The sequence below is a fragment of the Protopterus annectens genome, chromosome 3.part1, assembly GCF_019279795.1.
Source record: "Protopterus annectens isolate FY-2018-M chromosome 3.part1, PAN1.0, whole genome shotgun sequence".
In the NCBI taxonomy this organism is placed as follows: Eukaryota; Metazoa; Chordata; order Ceratodontiformes; family Protopteridae; genus Protopterus; species Protopterus annectens.
The window spans coordinates 400579108-400599925 of NC_056732.1; the positions used below are offsets into that span (position 1 = coordinate 400579108).

Sequence of the window (20818 nt, forward strand, 5' to 3'; positions counted from 1 at the left end):
TGTTTCCATACATTTTCATTACTATTAGCATGTTTTGAATGATAAATTGTATCTGTATTTATATTCTTTTTATGTCAGTTGATTTTTATCACATAATTTCATCATGTGATTTATATAGTATTGTTGAATGCATGATGGTTGTACATTAGTTTGGTGAAGTCTCTGAGGGTGCTATATGTGCTTACGGCGATAAAGATTATATACTTGACCTGGATTGTTCATCATTCTATTTTTATTTTATTTTTCATTATTACAGTTTAGGAATCGTGACTGGCATTTTCCTTGTTAAAACTTTTATATACGTGTCCAAAAGAGGGAACGTATGCTTTCTGCAAAATACTATCTCTAAGAAAACTTCATGTACCGATTAGTTGTCATCCAACTTCAATATCTTATGTCCACGTTGTACCTGTGAGATCAAATATAACATCCTGAAAGTTTTGCTAAGATCCTTCAAGAGAAGGACTTCCATACTTGCATGCATTATTTCCAAATGCAACATTTTACAAGCATTTCTTGGTGTCAGTCTGGTATGTTGAATTTTACCTGGTTTTATTAATGAAAGATATCTTATCTTCAGGATGTGCATTACAGTACATTCATGGAATGCATCTTTATTGAGTTTGAATCGTATCAAATGTACACATCTTGTATTTTTTCTCTAGGAAAAAAAAATGCTACAGGAAATATGCTACTAAAGAAACTCATAATGACAGTGTGGTCTGCCAAATAAACATTGAGATGCATTTAAATCATTGCAATTTGAAAGGCAAGTGGGTGCAATATGTACCTGAGTGTGCCAGCTATAATTTTCTGAAAGTTTTACTAAGGCTTGAGAAATAGTGACTTTTCTGCACAACTGTTAAATGGTGAGTTTATAGGCATGTATTAGTGGCAGTTTGGAATGTTGAATTATTCTCTCTTTCCTTCAGAGGTGGATATGTGACTTTTCTTCTAGATAGTGCATGTAAGACTTGCCCACAGTATATCTTCGTTGAGTTGGAATTATATCAGAGGTAGAAATTATATGCTTCTTCAGAAAGGGAATGCATCTTTCATGACAGAGAAGACATCTCTAAAATTCCTCTTGTGACACTGGCAATATAGCAGGGCTGCTATCAACAGTGAACTGCATTTTCTTTATTAAGGACAGAATGTAAACCTTAAGTGAGTATTATACCTGCATGTCCTAGTAAAACTAGTTGAATGCTTTACTAAGAACTGTCACATGGGGAGTGTGCAATGGCCCTTTATGTTTAGCTACCAAGTGCAGAGGTTTTCAAGCATTTCACTGTCATTTGGGTATGTTGCATTATCATCGGTTTTAATTAACAAGCAGTGGTGCATTGGTAGCATTATCACCTCACAGCAAGAGGTTTTCTGGTTTGATTCTCAGGTGGAGTGCCTTCTGTGTGGAGTCTGTATGTCCTCCCTGCATTCGTGTGGGTTTTCTCTAGGTACTCCAGTTTCCTCTGACATTACAAAGACATGCATCTGGAGCATTTCTTCCCGGGCCTCCACTGAAAATTGGCTTTTCTCCAAGTCGGACTTTCCCCGGTAAACAAATGTTAAATAAATTAAGGTTGACTTTATGACTTTTTTCAAGGCAAAGAGTTCAGGATGTGTCTGTATAGAGCTGACTTGTCAATAGAAGTAAAGAATGTTGTGTATTTTTTTAAGAAAGTGGAGCCTATTATTTGAGCATTGACCTTTCTTAAGCCATTGTGCAGCACACAAAATATTGTGCCATGCCATTCTCCATTTGATGAAACTTACTTGATCAGGATGAATAATTCCAGGGAGCAGTGGAGTAAGGTGTGCTGTCCAAACAGCCATATAAATCTTGCAGACAAAATTATTTTGAAGTGAAATTGGACTGTAACTGCTTGGGAGTGAAGGATGCAGCTTTTCAGTTGTTAAATGCAAGTTTATTTACAAGGATAATGAAAATAACATGCCCCCCAACACACACACACAAAAACTCAGTCATACCAATGCTTTCTCAAGGAGTCCAATTTAATAGTACAATATACTTTCTAATTGGTTTCCAAGGCAATTCCATGCTTTCAAGCTTCTGTCTTTCAAATTACTTTGTTATACATTTTACCTTCTCACTCACAAGTAGTGTGAGGAATTATGAGCTTTGACAGACTGCCAAAGGGAGGGTAGAAAGGAACTTCTACCCCATATGTCAGTAAGGCAATGTGTTCTACAAACATCTACTGTTACAGGCATAGCTGGCCTTAGGCATAGGCCAACTAAGCGGCCGCCTAGGGCGCCGCTTTAGTGGGGGCACTTTACCAGTATTTATTTGGTGTAGGTAGACCAGGATGGGGGCACTGGGTGGTGTGGTGGGGGGTGCCGATGTGTCCTCTGCCTAGGGCACCAGTTGACCTAAGGCCACTCCTGGTTACAGGTAAGTAGAACTTACTCAACTGTACTTTCTTCTTCTCCTTTGGTAAAACAGTTCACAAAAGGAGTTTTGCTTATGAATATGCCTTACTAGCACACTTCTCCTTCATGAGATGTCAACTATGTTCTGAAAAAAATTGATTTACCACCTTTTGAACCAGCAGCTCATGCTGATCTTGAGTTTTTAACATGGAAAAATCATTTACGTATTGCTCTGACATCTGCAAGGTGAGTTTCTGAGCTGCAAGTTCTTGTGGTAGTGCAACCTTACCTATTTTCCACAGGGCAGGGTTATGTTCCACATTTATTTCTCTTTCATGCCCAAAGTGGTCTTCTCAGAATTCACTCTCAGTCCGTTAATCTCCCTGTGTTATTTCCAGAACCTAAGAATGAGGGAGAAGAGGATACTTCATAGCTTGGATGTGTATCGGCATTTGGGGTCAAGGTACAGGGCTTGATTCTCACCATTGAGTGAAATTGGCAAGACTTAAAATAACCCACAAAGGCTGCTAGCATAGTACTAGGCTATGAACCTGTATAGGCAGGTAGCTTCCCCTTTTCTCTCTTAAGGCAACAACAGCATCACAAATACAGCTTCAGTTCACCTCATGGCCTTGAAGGCTGACGTATTTGTGTACTCATATCCGTCTGCAAAACTCCTTTACTTAAATCCCCCAAAACCGCAGCATTTACAGATTGGTTTTCCTTAGTCATGGGAGTTAACTTATGCTGCCAGAGGTTCACTATGGATACCTCCTTCACTCTCACTTGACTGTCTAAAAGTCATGTACTTTGCTTGTGTGATAACGTTCTTTGATATAAGCTACCCCACCAACCTTTGTATATATAGCTGGCTCTGCAGCAGACACTAAATTACATGCCCCCCCATCACTGGAGAACCATCAATTCTCTCATCTAGTGATATGATGTTGGCCTTTGACAAACCATATGCATTAGAATGAATGTGGCCTGGATGGTCGTGGATACAAAAACTCTAGTGCTGAAGTGTCACTGCTCATCTTGTTAGCTTGCGGTTGCAATTTTTTGTCAGTATAACCACTACAAATGGGCATGATTAGTGACTAAAATAAACTCTGTTTCTAAAAGATAATATGTAAGAGTACTAAGTGTCAATTTTATTGCTAGGCACTGTCTCAACAGTAGAGTAACTTCACTCATCAGTAAAACCTCCAATTTTGTAACAGGAAATTCAGGATAGAATGTACTTTTACAAGATTGGTTTCCCTGTCTTCAGAGAATATCACAACATCATCTGGGTATGTTGCTGAATATCTGGTATATTGTTTAAAACTTTATCTGTCAACCTCCGGAATGTGGCAGGTACTCCACGGAGTTGCATTCAAAATGGACAGAAACCTAGCACTGTCCAATCTTGTAATCAGTAGCCCACATGAGGCTCTTTCCTGTTGACTGTCTGGGATAAAACTGCACCAGTGGCCTTGTCCAAGGCATCTGTACAACAAACAGTACATTGAGATCTAAAGCCACTAAGAGTAGTTCAGAACAGAACATGTTCTGTAATCACTGAAAGACCTACTCAGCTGCATCTGTCCATGTAACATTTACAGAGGGCTCTCATTTTGATCAGGTCAGTCAGGGGACATGCAGTAGTAGCAAATTTCAGAATAAACTTCCTGTAGCAGCTAGACAGACCCAAGAAAGCTTTAACTTGTGTTTTTTTTTAACGTGGGTAAGGGACAATATATAATTGCTTACACCTCCTGTGCAGTGACATACCCCAAATGGCAGGCTTTTGCTGTGCCTGATTTTGCACTTATCTGGGTTGGCAGGTAGTCCAACCTTGTAACTGGAAATTCTGGACAGAATGTTCTTTCATGTGATGGCTTTCAAAGTCTTCAGGGAATATCACAACATCATCCAGGTATGTTGCTGCATATCTGGTGTATGATTTAAAACTTTTATTCATCATCCTCTGGAATGTGATGGGGTACTCCATGTATTGTCTGATCTTTCAATCAATTCATCTGCTTGAGACAAGGATTAGATTTAGTAATGCTATTCAGCCTTTTGGCATTGTTGCAAAATCTTATAGAAATACATGGCCTGGGGACCAGTGCAATGGGGTTATTCAAATCACTATGAGATTCTTCTGTGACCCCAAGTTTGAGTATTTTCTGAATGTAAAACCCAACAACGAAAAGCAGAGAGAGGCAACCACCGGGCTTCCAATAATCCAGTCTTCTTGTAAAATGTAAAAGTCTTTTAATACGTGCACTAGGTAAGCGCTTTCACTAACTGCTTCATCAGACCTTGAAATTTTTTTTAAAACACACAAACGCTGGCTTATAAAGCGAGCACATGATGCAGAAGTAATCATTCAATTAACATTTAAAAACATACACTTTATACGAAAAAGAACTTTTATAACATGAATTTCAGAGAACAGATTCACTATTCATCTACCAAATAAATTCTAAAGTACCTACAATTCATATAATACTTATATGCTTTCAAATATATCCAGCGTCCTAACTCTAAACAGTGCATACGTCATACTAAACAAATGCATACGTCATACTAAACTAATAAATTCATATACGTCCTATATTCAAATCCTTCAATCGAAAGACACATCTGTCATAAACACTAGTATAAACAGAAAACATTAAACAATATAATAGTATTGCGCTACAAATTATAATATGTGTATTGTTAGCACAATAGTTGTATTCAAACTAAAATCAACATAAGTCCAAGTGACCATCCTATTACTATGCTATGCATCTGAATTACAGCTGGATGAAACATCTATAGTGCATAGTGTCAGTTTCACATTAATGTTTATAAACTTCACACTCATTCACAATACACATTGAATGAAACAGAATAGACAATATATACAATATCAATATCTATATGCATACTCAATCAAATGACTATTAGGCAGATATATATCAGTATGTATAAGCATCCTCAGACTTGTATGCTTTTACTAGTACATCCTCAATGAAAGCAGATGTGATATTTGTGATATTAGATGTGCAGTCACTGTTTACAATGATTCCAAATGATATGAGCATTGAATCTATTAAGCGATATCTCACCAAGCACAGTGAGTATAATGCATTCAAGATTGATCTCATTTGTCTATTCTTAGAAATTATACTTGAGAATAATGTTTTCATCTTTGATGAGACAATATATATTCAGCGAGATGGCATAGCTATGGGCACCTCGTGTGCCAAAAGCTACGCCAACATGTTTGTAGCTTTATGGGAGGAGGAACAGCTATTTTTGAAATCTTGGTACATAGTGCACGTATTAAAAGACTTTTAAATTTTACAACAAGACTGGGTTATTGGAAGCCCGGTGGTTGCCTCTCTCTACTTTTCGTTGTTGGGTTTTACATTTATATTGTTACGGTCAATGGAGAGGCATTTGCTCTAGTGGGTGTGCTGTTATTTGTTGCTATTACTTCATATTTATCTTTCGCACCCCACGGAGACATGGCAGAGGACAGCGATAACATAGAATTGGATTATAGACCAATCGGGTCTATGAGAGCAGATGTAAACACCGCCAACTCTAATATTTTAACTGATCCAAATGTGCAAGGAAACAATGTTGATAGAACAGAAACGAGAACAAGTATGACATCTAATGGAGGCGAATGCCTATCTAAGAGATTCATTACGTGTATGAGAAGTGACACAAATCTGTTACTGCTCTATGGAGCTAGTAACAATGAAGCAGCTGAACCCATTAACACGGATGCTTTGGAACAGCTACACATACCTCTAGAGAAGCTTTAAGTGGATTTGATTAAACTTAAACAGCTTTCAGCACAGCGACAGCACTTTGAAGCATGTCTCAGCAGGGGTGTAATTCCAAGAGGACTACGAGTGTTAAAGATGACCACCAATGGAGAGCAATATCCTGAGATACTTACTAGGTGGCAGAAATTAAACATCGAGGTGAGCATGAATTATATTTGCCTTCTATTAGTTTTTTAAACCAGAAGGGGAAAGCTTGAGAACATCCATCATAGAGCAACAACATGCTCTTTACTCATGCTTTCCTACAGATATGGTTGACAAAGCGCTTTCTAATGTTTTAGATGGCATTATGGTGTTTGAAAGGTGCCTATTACAACAAAAACGTACAAAATTAGATAGGGATCCTCAGGATTTTCGGCAAGGCCATGTCTTTACTTGGCCGAGACCACGCCAAGTTCACAGACAAATTGTTGATAATGTTATGAAAGAAGTTACAGTTTCAACAGTTTGTAATAGGAACAGTGATCAAACTGTTAGTATTAATGAAAACAACAGTAACATGCCAGATGTGGGTAATTGTGATATCAGTACTGTTTCTAACAACTATATCAATAATAATGTAATTTCTGATACATCTACAATTTCTAACACAATGATTAACAATCCACAAATTTTGTTATCACAGTCTGTCATGGTACAACCACTTGGTAAATCAAATGATAGTGACTCTAATCAACCGGTTGTAAGACCTAAAACCTATGCAATGGCCAGTACAATACAGAAAGTTAACACAAGTAATGGTGAGAACAATTTTGTGGGTTTTCAACAATTCCCCCTTCCCATTTCTGTGGTGAAGGGGGTAAGGAGAAACCATTCAGCAAGTCGTGGATGGCAGAAACGGAAGTTGTCAATAGAGAGGGAATCGAATCATACCCTCAAAAAGATGTGGAACCAGACGAAGACTGCTTAGTGTGGAATATATCACATAGAAGCTTAGATGTTTATGAGTTAAATGTGTTAAACAAGGGTTTGAATTTTATCCCCACTAGTAGCAATAGGCTTACAGATGTTTTAACTGATATTAAGGTATTTACAACAAATGTAATGTTTAAATATTATTTTAGAAACAGTGAAAATGAATATAAATGTCCGTTCAAAAGACCTAGTGAATTTATCCTGAATAACCATCCTCTTGTAGAAGCATTTTATAGTTTAGTAGAGGAAGATGTACATAAGATATATATAATGAAAGTAACACAAATCATACACATAAGAGGCATAGATACAACTTAAATTACCATGAGAAGAAAGCATTGCAAAGATTGCAAGGTGACAACACAATTGTTTTCAGACCAGCTGATAAAGGAGGTCCCTGGTTGCCATGGATAAAATAGAATATCAAGAGGCAATGTTGAATATGCTCAGTGATACTACACATTATAATATTATTGCTAGAGAGAGAATTGACACTATCAAATATACGATCTTTAAGACTGTAACTGATTTAGTAGATAGCTATATTATAACTAATGAACTCGCCACTTTTCTTGAAGTAGAATATCCAGTGATACCAATAATACAAGGTATACCAAAGATTCATAAGGATGGCACTAATCCCCCCATGAGACCAATAGTCTCTGGTAGGGGATGAGGCACTGAGCCCTTTTTCTTTGTATGTGGAAAAGCAACTCAGGCCAGTGTTAGACAGGAATGTGTTCATACTGAAAGATACAAAGCAATTTTTATCAGACTTGTATGCTTTTACTAGTACATCCTCAATAAAAGCAGATATTATATTTGTGACATTAGATGTGCAGTCACTATATACAATGATTCCAAATGATATGGGCATTGAATCTATTAAGCGATATCTCACCAAGCACAGTGAGTATAATGCATCCAAGATTGATCTCATTAGTCTATTCTTAGAAATTATACTTGGGAATAATGTTTTCATCTTTGATGAGACAATATATACTCAGCGAGATGGCATAGCTATGGGCACCTCGTGTGCCAATGGCTACGCCAACATGTTTCTAGTTTTATGGGAGGAGAAACAGCTATTTTTGAAATCTTGGTACATAGCACAGGTCCCTTTTTAACATCATTTCGTTGATGATGTCTTTTTTCTTTCTAATGGTGATGAGGAAGAACTAAAGGAGTGTATTACACAAATGAACAGTATGAGTGCATGTCTTAAATTTACATCAAATATTTCATCTACTAAAATAGAATATCTAGATGTATATGTTGAAAGAGTGATGGACACATACATTAATACTGTCGTCTATAGGAAGAAGTCTTATAGGAATACACTTCTCCATGGACACAGTATGCATCCTCAATACATGTTTAATAATATTGTTAAAGGGCAAGGTATGAGGATTTCACGCCTTAATGCCACAGAAGCTGGATATAGGCATGAAATCAATACTTTCAGGGAAAGATTAGTTAAACGTGGTTACAAATATACTGAAATAGAACATGGTTTGCAGAATATAAACTCTTTGAGACAGAGCAGAGCTGCACCATTTTAATCTGATAGAACAGAAGAATGTAATAAGCAAGAAAGCAACATCTCAGAATTGAAAATACCAATGTTCTTCACAGTAGATAGTCAGGACATCATGGATGTCATTGAACATCACTGGCGTGTCCTAACCACAGACATAGAAATAAGGAATATTGTGGGTAATAAACCAAAATACCAATTCAAGAATAAACCTAGTCTTATGAGACTGTTATGTTATCCATCAGATAAGCAATATTTCACAAATTACACAGGGACTCATCCCTGTGGTAGATGTAATTTTTGTCCCTATATAAATATAGGTGATTATACATCCAGACACAGGTCGAACGTTTCACTTTAGAGTATCTGCTGACTGTAGTTCCATCCATGTTGTCTACCTTGCAATATGTCAGGAGTGTACCTCATTCTATGTCAGTAAAACCAATAGGGTTTTCCGTAACAGAATGAGGGAACACTTATATGCTATTAGAGTAAATTATGAAAATAATGCTCTGGCGAAACATGTATTGCTTAATGGCCATGAGCATACCTTTCGATTTATGGTCATAGATACATTCAAACCTAAAATAAGGGAAGGTAATATAAGGAATGCTACAGAAAGGAAGGAAATTAATTGGATTATGAGAATGAGGGCAGATAAAGGTAAAGGCCTTAATGAAAGAGCCTTGATCAAACCCATTTTGAGGTCAAGACACCTAGTTATTAGATAATATAAAAGTTATTGATCTATTTTGTATAATTAATACTTTTTACTTAATTATTATTACTCATAACCACACCATCTATTTGGGACCCTTATTTTTATGCATCCTGATTGCCTATGTGTGTGTATATATATATATATATATATATATATATATATATATATATATATATATATATATATATATATATATGGATCCCCTTCAGTTTACCGAAACGCCACAACGCCGAAACACAAATCACCGACACCAAAGGACCGACAACGCAGATGACCGACAAGGTGAGAACCCGACGGACTCGGTAAGTGTGCGATAGAGTGAGGGATTTAGTTAGGGAGCGGACAGGTAAGTGTGCGATAGTGAGGGACTGTAGTTTTAGGGGCGGGTTAAGTGAGTTAGGGTTAGGGTGCTGGTAGGGTAAGTGTGCGATAGTGACGGAATATATGTTTAAGGGTGGGTTAAGTGAGTTAGGGTTAGGGTGCAGGTAGGGTGTGTGTGCGATAGTGACGGACTGTGGGTTTAGGGGTGGGTTAAGTGAGTTAGGGTTAGGGTGCGGGTAGGGTAAGTGTGCGGTTGTGTCGGACCTTAGGGTTAGGGTTTGGGTTACGGTTAGTGCATGTATGGTTGTGTGTATTGTCGGTATTTTGTGTTGTCGGTCTTTTGGTGTCGGTGATTTGTGTTTCGGCGTTGTGGCGTTTCGGTAAACTGAAGGGGATCCATATATATATATATATATATACATGAAAATATTTTTACATTTTTGATAAAATTATATTTACTATAAATATTATCTTTGGGCATTCTGACTGATAATACAATCTGAGGATGCTTATACATACTGATATATATCTGTCTAATAGTCATTTGATTGAGTATGCATATAGATATTGATATTGTATATGCTATATATATTGTCTATTCTGTTTCATTCAATGTGTATTGTGAATGAGTGTGAAGTTTATAAACATTAATTTGAAACTGACACTATGCACTATAGATGTTTCATCCAGCTGTAATTCAGATGCACAGCATAGTAATAGGATGGTCACTTGGACTTATGTTGGTTTTAGTTTGAATACAACTATTGTGCTAACAATACATATATTATAATTTGTAGCGGAATACTATTATATTGTTTAGTGTTTTCTATTTATACTAGTGTTTATGACAGATGCATCTTTCGATTGAAGAATTTGAATATAGGACGTATATGAATTTATTAGTTTAGTATGACGTATGCATTTGTTTAGTATGACGTATGCACTGTTTAGAGTTAGGACATTGGATATATTTGAAAGCATTTAAGTATTATATGAATTGTAGGTACTTTAGTATTTATTTGGTAGATGAATAGTGAATCTGTTCTCTGAAATTCATGTTATGAAAGTTCTTTTTCATATAAAGTGTATGTTTTTAAATGTTAATTGAATGATTACTTCTGCATCATGTGCTCGCTTTATAAGCCAGCGTTTGTGTGTTTTAAAAAAATTTCAAGATCTGATGAAGCGGTCAGTGAAAGCGCTTACCTAGTGCACATATTAAAAGACTTTTAAATTTTACAACAAGACTGGATTATAGTTTACCTCATGTACCTTTTTTATAATTTCAAATGGTTCTTGCCTCTTTACAAGAAAATTATTGGATATGGGTATTAAAACAAGTACTTTGTCTCTCTGAGATGAACATTTTGTAGTGCATGGAGCACCACGATTACACTCCAGTAGCAGGGAAAAAAAAACAAACTAGTTAAGTGCTTCAGTAACGCTAGACCTGATCTTAATTATTGAGTGCTCCCCCCCCAGCAAATTATATAAACTCAGGTTTTGCACTAAGAACTGATTATGCTGGCCAGCAAACAACAGTGGCAGAAATCAAAACAACTTTTTTGCTTGCTGACTATTCCTACAATCTGCCCTTGACTTTACTTTAAAATATTTCATTGACTTGTCTAGCTGTCTGTTCGACTGCACTCACCAAGGGCATAACAGCTTTAAAAGCTAGCAAAATACTTTGCACTTTTTTCTTTTTCCTGTAATGAGTAAGTACATGGAGCAAATAAATCTCTATGCAGTACAAAGAAATATGATTGGATCTCTGATTGTAACCTAATATTATGTGCTCTTGACATGTATGCTGTGCTCTCAAGGTGAATTTCTTGTCATCTATCTCTTGAACACATAATAAGCAGATTACAATCAGAGATCTGATCATAATCCTCTATATTACCTGGTCTCTGCCATGCTCCTTGAGCACTTTCCATATACTGTTTTACTACATGCATTATGGTTTCGAACTTCTCCTGAAAGTCAACAAAATGCCCTAATACATTTGAAAGTTTTTTTTTTCTTCAACATATTTCCTTTGCTATAGCCAGTGAGTCTTGAAGATGCTAGGTATATCATAAATTAAGTGAGTGAGTCCAGATAAGATATGGTACCAGCTGGTCCCAGTTCCTGTTTTCCCCTTCTGTGTTCTTTATTTAATGAATTTCAGAGTCTTATTAAGGCATTCAACTGAGCTGCCGCAGTGGTGCAGCGGTAACGTCGTCGCCTCACAGCAAGAGGTTCTCCCGTTCGATTCTTGGCTGAGTGCCTTCTGTGTGGAGTCTGCATGTCCTCCCTATGGTCGAGTGGTGTTCAAAAGATATACGTGAATGGGCGTGCCTCCGTTGAAGGTTGAGCGTTGGGTTGGCACCATAAAAATCTACTGCCAATCATTAATGGACCAGAGTTCCACTGTGGCGACCCCTAACCAGGAAAAGCTGAAAGAAGAACAAGAAGAACATTAAGGCATTCAACTTGCCCATCTTTTGAGGGTGGTTTATAGATGTCTTCAACATTTTTGCTTTAAGAAAATGACAAAGTTTATGCATTTTTGTGAACATTATTTGGGTGCTTTGATCAATAAATATTTCTTGGGGGACTCCTACTCTAGAATAAATCAGCACCAATCCATTTGCTGTAGAATTTGCATTGATCTTTCATAGGAGTGCTGTCTCAGGAAAGTTTGTTGATATTTCATGATTAAAAGGATATATCGATGGCCCGTAGTCGACTTGACAAATGGAAGTACAATGTCCATAGCTATCCATTCAAATGGGGCTTCTGTGATGTAAAGGCTATCAAAGGACTCAAACATTGGGTTGGGTGTTGTCCTTTGACACTCTAGGCACACAGCATAGAAGTTCTCCATTCCTTTCATAATATGAGACCAACAGAGTCTGACTAAAATCATATCTTTTACCGTATGTGCCCCTAAATAACCACACAAAATGTGGATGTGTGCGAGTTTCATTACAAGTGCTGTAAAGGGCTTTGGGATTTACAGTGGGCTCAGTGTCTGCTGTTTATCTTCAGTCACCCTGTACATTAAGTCATGTCTTAGTTGAGAGTATGGGTATGGCGTGGAACTGTTTTGTTCATTTGTTCCCCCTTCCACTCTTGCTGTGTTCTAACTTGCTCTGCTTATTTGTATTGTCTTATTCATTTGTATTGTCTTCTCACTGGGCATTCTCAGAGTTAATATAACTTACCAGTAGGTAAACCATATCAGCATTATTTCCACATTTTTTTCTGTCATGAAGGGGAGGTTGTGGATTCCTCACCTATAAATACAAGTATAAGTTTTTCCTTTTCACCCACCAGATGAGATGTTAAACCCAGGCCTCATCTCCTTGAGTTGGTGGTGCTTGTTTTAGATGTAAAACATCCCATGGCACTTATCAAAAAAAGAGTAGGGTTTTTCAATTGATATATACACTACATATTATTTACATATTTACATTATTTACAAAGTTCCATCCATTATAAACTTCAATGTAATCCCTCCCTCCCCACTCTTTTATCCACAGCCAAAACATTATTTTCTTCAAAATCTTTGTCAAAGTCAATTTTCCATTGTATTTAATTTCATTTAGTTTCTCGTTCCATATAGTCAATGAAACATAAAATATTATTCTGTCCATTTTCTTCACTTCTTCCTGTTTTCATGCACCTTAATAACCAAATTCTATTATGTCCATATTTATTTGCTCATATTTTAACAAAGTTTTCACCCTTTTATGTTTACATATTTCTTTCCACGAATTAGTAACTCTTTCACATTTCAAAAACACATGATCAGCAGTCTCAAACTCTCCACATTTATTACATATTCTATCTTGCTATTATTGTATGGCATATTTGCCTTAACCGGCAATTTTCTAATAGACAATCTCCATAAAAAAATCATTACATTCTTTAATCTTTTTATAGTTATTCTATCTCATCATTATGTCTTTTTTGTTATTTATTTCTAAATCTTTCCATGGATCAATGCAATAAAATGTTTTTACAATATTTAAGTACCATTCCTTTCTGTTTTTTCACATATATTCTTTTTTATTTTATATAACACAGTTTTGTTTTGATACTCCTTCATTCCTTCATTCACAGTGCTTTTACTTTTTTAACTTCCATTCCTTTCCACAGTTCTTTGTATTTATAATATAGTAATATTTCTATCAAGTGTTTATTTTCCTTCATAATTCCTTTTAATAGCTTGTATACAATTAAAGATGCTGGATGTACTATTGGGTTTATGAAACCCAAGTCTTCTTGCTCTTCTTCTTCCATATATAGAATCCCTCTCTTGACTGGATTCAGTCTTTTTACTTATGAAAATCTATATGATTTCCAAAAATTAGTCACAGCCTTTACTTCATTGAGTACATTATCCCATTGTTGTTGTCTATATTCTTTCCTTCCAAATATTATTCCCAATATATCTATATATTTTCCATTGAACTCAATACCTCCTATCATTCCTTCTAAACCAAATCCTTTACTTTTCTCTTTAATTATATTTAAACCATTTTTTTAATTTATACTTAATATTTCATTTACTTTTTCCAATCCATACTTTATTTTTAACAATTAATACAATATCATCCACATAATTATACATTATTTGCAGTTGTACTTCCTTCATCATTTTGTATCCACTGCTAATTGACATTGTATTAATTTCTTTCACTATTACATTTGTAATTAATGAGAAAATTACACTACTAGCTGGGCAGCCCAGCTCTATTCCACATTCTATTTTTATTTCTTCCCCAATCCAGCCATTTACCTTTAGCTTCACATAGTTCCTTTTATAAACATATTTTATTACTTGTAGTATTTTTTGCTTGCTTTATACTTCTTTACCTGTCTGTTTCTGTGGCATTTTTCTGGTCATTCAAGTTATGGTGGAAAAGAAAGGACCTACGGTCTTCAAACGCTGTGATCAGCATGATAGGAAGATGCCCAATGTCGGCAACCATTCATCTTGTATATACTGTTTGGGGGTTCCTCACCTTTCTGTGAAACCCCTTGTGATATTTGTAAAGGCTTCAGCTCCTGTACACTAGCGGAGCATAAAAACAAGCTAATGCTAAAAGGACTTTTGAAATCTCCTTTCGCGGAGACGATCTTTCAGTCAGAGAGATCACCCCGTCCTAAGAAAGAACACAAAAAGAGGAACAAATCTTAACCCTTCTCTCCTCATGATACTGAATCCAAACTATCAGAACCGAAGACTAAAATTCCCAAGCTACCAGTACCCTCGGTACTGAGGCCTAAACCTTCATCCTCAGCACCAACTTCGGTTCCAAAGCAAACAATAACTTCAGAGCTGTCTTCTTCAGCACCTTGGCCCATACCGACCACAGCTCCGACAATTTCTTCACCGGCTCTGACTCACCTTTCGGTACCAAAAATAGTTGTACCAGATCTGGTCACTTCCCCCCTCCCTGTACTTCATATTGGTCTTTTGACCTCAATGCCAAAAGGTGAAATTACTCCTCAGACCAGATATTCCCCCTCGGTAGACCCATTTTTTGGCCAGCAATACAGCCCCTTTTTGGAGCAGTCTACTTCACCCTCGGGGATGTCCAGCTGGTCCACTAAGAGTCTTTCTGAACTTGAAGTAGTGAGGCTCATGTATCAGCTCTTGGCGGCCAGAGGAATTTCTACTCCATCAAAACCCTCCCTTCCATCTGGAGCCTAGGGTTCTTCTCCAAAGACCCCACAATATTTCCCTCCTTCGACTTCTTTGCCGGTTTTAGAGCATTCATCACTGGTGCCAACCCCGGTTCCAGCTCCTTCGGTACCAGTGGTAGATCTTACCACGGTTCCGGAGACTACCCTTTGGTCTTCAACTCTTCCAGAGCCGGGCCATCCTCGGGACCGAGACTGGCCTGTTGGCACCGAGTTCCCCAGTATGGTGTCTCCATTTCGCACAATTGCCACTGTTCCAGTCACCTTGACAGAGCCGCCTCCTCCCAGGGCTCCCTCTCTGGTAATGGATTCTTCAGAGTGGGGTGTGACCCCAGTCCTGAGTTTGTCCTTCTCGGTTCCAGGCTCCCACTCCTCTTTGGGAGGACCTGCTTTCCAGGTGATGGAGAGTGCATTGGCCTCTGCAGGTTCTCAGTTGATCCCCCCGGCATCGGAGATCTGCCCTCTCCCTTCCTCTGAGCCACAGCTGATGCAGCCCACTACTCATGGACACTGGGCTCGGAAGCCTCAAGACACCCTTCAACAAGGTTCCCCCTCTGCAGGATCCTCCTCTGATAACTCCCCCCGAGGAGGTTCCTCGTAAGAGATCATGCAAGAGGAAGCATGTTGATTCCCCAGAGGAATATTTGACCGAAGATACGGACTATGATGAAGGGGAAGGGTCCCCATGGTCAACCACTGATGATGTCTCCTTTGCAGACATCTTGGAAATCCTGAAGCAGCAGGGTGATTGGAAGTCCACCACCCCCTCCTCTGAGGAGTCCGTATTCTTGCAGGCTCTCCGGGCCTGGCCCTCTACCTCCTGGGTGACCCAGCCTGCAGATGAACTTGTCCAACTCATTGTGCAGTGAGCGTGGAAGTGTCCTGATACCATTGAGTCTATTCCCCCAGAGGCCATACAAAATTCTTTCCCCTCAAGAAAGTAACTCACACTGGTCAAAGGGCCTTGTGGTAGATGCTATGGTTGTGGCAGCGGCCACAAAAAAAGAGCTAGCTGAGGAGAGCTCTACTGTCCATCCCCCAAACAGGGAGTCTCGAGCGATAGACAGACTTGGTAAGCAGGTATATTCTTCAGTGACCTTTGCTATCCGGTCCCTGAATTATCTGGCATACTTTACTCAGCCTCAGAGAGACCTAATTTTGGAATTCTCAAAAACCTTGGCAGGAGCAGTCTGTGATGAGGTACAGGACAAAGTTGCCTCACAGCTTGCGACCCTGGAGTCCATCTCTAATTCGTCCATGAGGTTGATTTCCCACTTGACCAAAGGGGTGGCTAAAGCAGCGGGTACAGGCGTTGTTACCAGATGTCACACCTAGATGCATCTGTGTGACTTAGCAGATCCTTTTAAGTCTTCCTTCCTAAATGCCCCTGTAGAGGCTTCCTCTCTTTTTGGCCTAAAGTTAAAAGACACTTTAACCAGGTGGGAAAAGGTCTTACCGTCCTTTTTCCACCTGGCTAAAGGTAAAAGACACTTTAGCCAGGTGGGAAAAGGACGGTAAGACCTTGTCTGCCATGGGTGTATGTTTTTCCACACCTCAACGATCCTATTCCAGGAATCAGAGGAGTGGACAAATGTGGTACAGAAAATCCCAAGGTCCTTTATGTGACACACGTGGCGAGTCCCCCCCCCGGGGTAGGGGGGGGACTCAGCTGGAAGACACCCTTTCAGGGGCAGAGGGGGTCCTCATAACCAGGGATCCAGAGAGTCTTTCTCCGGACAGCACTATCAGCACTCCTGAAGAGCGGCCCGATTGCTTGCCTCTGAAAGCATTCGGGGGTCATTTTTCTCTGCACCATTTCACCTGACAAAAAATAACCACAGATTCTTGGGTGCAGATGATCATCACCAGAGGTTATCACATCCTTTTGAATATTTTCCCAAGGCGTTTGAGGTGCATTCCCGATGTTCCACCCAGTCAAAGGGAATCAGCAACCTTAGAAATTCAAAAGCTGCTTCAAAAAAGAGTCATCCGAACAGTCCCTCCAGACCAAACAGAATCCGACTTTTACTCAAGGTTCTTTTTTGCACCAAAGAAAACAGGGGACTGGAGGCCAATTCTGGACCTCAGCATCCTAAACAAATTCGTAAAACAAGTGAAATTCCAGATGGTCACAGTGCAGTCTAATCTCCCATTTCTGGGCAAATACGATTGGATGTGCTCTGTAGATCTTCAGGATGCATATTACCACATAAAAATGGGCAAGCGCTCCAGAAGATTTCTCTTCTTCTGACTGGGAGCCAATCACTACCAATTTCTACCACTGCCCTTTGCCCTTTCTATAGCCTGCAGAGTGTTCACCAAATGCATGGCATTAGTAACAGCTCACTTGAGACTGCAAGGATTCCGAGTATTTCCATATCTAGATGATTGGCTCCTCACTGCCCCAACTAAGCATCTACTAATCTTAGCAACCCATTACACCCTACATCTTTTGGAACATCTAGTTATAACAGTAAACAAGGACAAATGCAAACTAATTTCAACTCAAAGACTGGAGTTTATAGGAGCAGAATTCAATACCCAATCTTGTCTGGTCTGCCTCCCTCCTCATAGGATACAGTGACTCAGATCACAGCTCCGAGTGATACTCATTCAGGACAAAGTACCGGCATGGGCAATCCTTCAACTACTAGGGTCTATAGCGGCATCTATAACAATGGTCCCATTAGCAAGACTGCACATGAGACCTCTTCAGTGGCTTTTGCTGACACAATGGTCCCCCCTTAAATCTCCCCATGTCTTTTCAGATCAGGATAACAAATTGTTCAAACAGAAGACGACCTATGGAGTCGACCTTTCTCCCCTGCTCAGCCCAAAGCCATAGTGACCATGGATGCCTCCCTGATCGGGTAGGGGGCACTATCAGGGAAAGACTGTCCAAGTCACTTCGTTTTCCATAGAGGCCAATCTGCATATCGGTGTTCTAGAATTGAGGGTGGTGCTTCTAGCATTGCAAGCATTTCAATCTGTTCTCCCTTCTGGAAAGATTGCAATCCAGTCCGACAACATGTCAGTAGTCTGGTACATCAGCAAACAAGGAGTAACCAAGTCCTACCCATTGTGTTGAGAGGCCATGAGAATTTGGCAGTGGACGATAGCTTCCAACTGCTTTCTGATAGCAATGCACATTCCCGGGGATTACAGCGCGATTGCAGACAAGTTGAGAAGATGCATCCTCCTGCCTCACGAGTGGTCCCTCAATCCTGTCATAGCAAAGAAGATTTACGATCGCTGGGGCCAGCCTTGCTGTGACCTATTCGTGTCCCCCAAGAATCACAAATGCAGCAGTTACATTGCCCTAATTTCCCCGAAAGGGGAGTCCCTGAAGGATGCTCTTGTAAACGATTGGCCCACGGGACTTCTATATGCTTTCCCTCAACTTCCACTGATTCCATAATTCTTGATGAAAGCTCATCGGTTAAAAAGCAAAATAATCCTCATTGCACCTTACTGGCCTCGACAAATTTGGTTTCCCTTCCTTTGGCCTCCTCTGCTACAGCTTCCTTGGGTTCTGGATCCATCGCCAGAACTACTATCACATCCACAGGGATTGACATATCCAAATTTATCGAACCTCAAGCTGAAAGCTTGGTTCCTCCACTTCCGATGATTGCCATGCAGAACAACCTATCCTCCCCTGTTCATCACATTCTTCTGGTTTCCCATAAACCATCCACCAGAAAACTTTATATCAGCAAATGGAAGAGATTCATTAGTTGGTCTTGAGTTAAAGGAATAAATCCCTTTTCAGCACCACTGTCCATGGTTTTAGATTATCTATCCAGCCTCCTTGACTCAGGAGCTGCAGCTTCTTCCATTCGAGTAAACTTGGCCGCAGTTTCTAACTTCCCCAATGGCTTCAAAGGTTCATCCCTTATTTCTCACCGGCTCTGTAAATCCTTTTTGAAGGGAGTTTTATATATCATACCCCCCTTCAAACAACCGATTGAGCCATGGAATTTGACTTTGGTCCTGCAAACCTTAACTCACCCTCCCTTTGAATCTGTAGCCAATTGTGACTTAAAATATTTATCCTAGAAAACCCTATTCTTAGTGGCCATTATTTCAGCAAGAAGAATTTCTGAATTACAAGCGTTGTCTGTAAAACGCCCCTACATGATCTTCCATAAGGACAGAGTATCACTCCAGACCAATCCCTCATTTTTACCTACAGTTATCTCTGATTTGACTGTTAACCAAACAATTGATCTACCAGTCTTCTTTCCGAATTTCTCCAGTAAAGGAGAATATTCCTTGCATTTGCTTGATGTTCACAGATAACTGAGTTTTTACCTAGACAGAACTAAATCCATATGAAAGAATGACCAATTATTTATAGCATACTCAGGCCCAAAATTGGGAAAGCCAGTGTCCAAAGTTACCTTATCTAAATGGTTGAGAGATTACATTACCTTTATTTATCAATGTAACAAGGTAGCTTTACCTTCTAAGATCAAAGCACATTCCACAAGATCAGTTGCAACTTCTGTTGCTTTCCATGCAAGGGTTTCCATGGATGACATTTGTGCAGCAGCAGCATGGGCTTCTCCTCATAGCTTTATCATGCATTACAAATTGGATATGGTCTCCAGGGGAAGAGCCTCCTTTGGTTCAGTGGTACTCAGGAATATTCTTCCATAGGCTACCCAGGAAACAAGGTAGCTAGGGACTCTATCCCATCAGTAAGGAATGAATGAAGATTAACAACATCAGGTAAAGAAGTTATGTTCTTACCATAATGTTCCATCTGTGTTGTTGATCGTCATTCATTCATTACAACCCACCCACCATCCCCCTCTGTAAGACTGTTGGGGATTCGGACATGGTCCTATCCTATGATAAGGAAATTGCTCATAAAAAGCCTTTGCTTTTCTCTGTCTGTACTCTGTCATTTCCTTGCAGGCAAACTCGATCTGTGGTAATATGGAGAGGGGCACTATGGATAAAAGCAAAGCTCGAGAGTTTTTTTGACTGGCGCGGGCTTGCTATAACGGCTGACTCGGTTCTGAGGATGGAACCGACACCCGTCAGTAATGAAGGAATGAAGATCAACAACACAGATGGAACGTTATGGTAATAACATAACTTCTTTATATATATATATATATATATATATATATATATATATATATATATTTGGATCTATTTAAATTTATCTAACATGCTCTGTATCGACACCAAATTGACTGACCGTTTTAAAGTTAATTTGATTGACAAGCATTTTTATTGACAGTTAATTTTATCTAAAATATTTAAGACTTAGAAAATGCACCAAAATAAATGTCGCATAATCACAGAGAAATGAGAAAACATCCACACAGTGAATCATTGTTGCTCATATTTAACTTTCTGTGTGGTTGTGCAACCTAGAAG

The 20818-nt window shown here is 38.9% G+C and overlaps 1 protein-coding gene across 1 annotated transcript in view; it reads left to right on the forward strand.

Moving 5' to 3' along the window:
• The first annotated feature begins 7551 nt into the window (after positions 1 to 7551).
• NR1D2 (nuclear receptor subfamily 1 group D member 2) overlaps positions 7552 to 20818 on the forward strand; it is a 437579-nt gene continuing 424312 nt past the window's right edge. The window contains exon 1 of the mRNA XM_044066215.1: positions 7552 to 7753. Coding sequence (XP_043922150.1) covers positions 7552 to 7753 — 202 coding nt within the window. The remainder of the gene's footprint in view (positions 7754 to 20818) is intronic.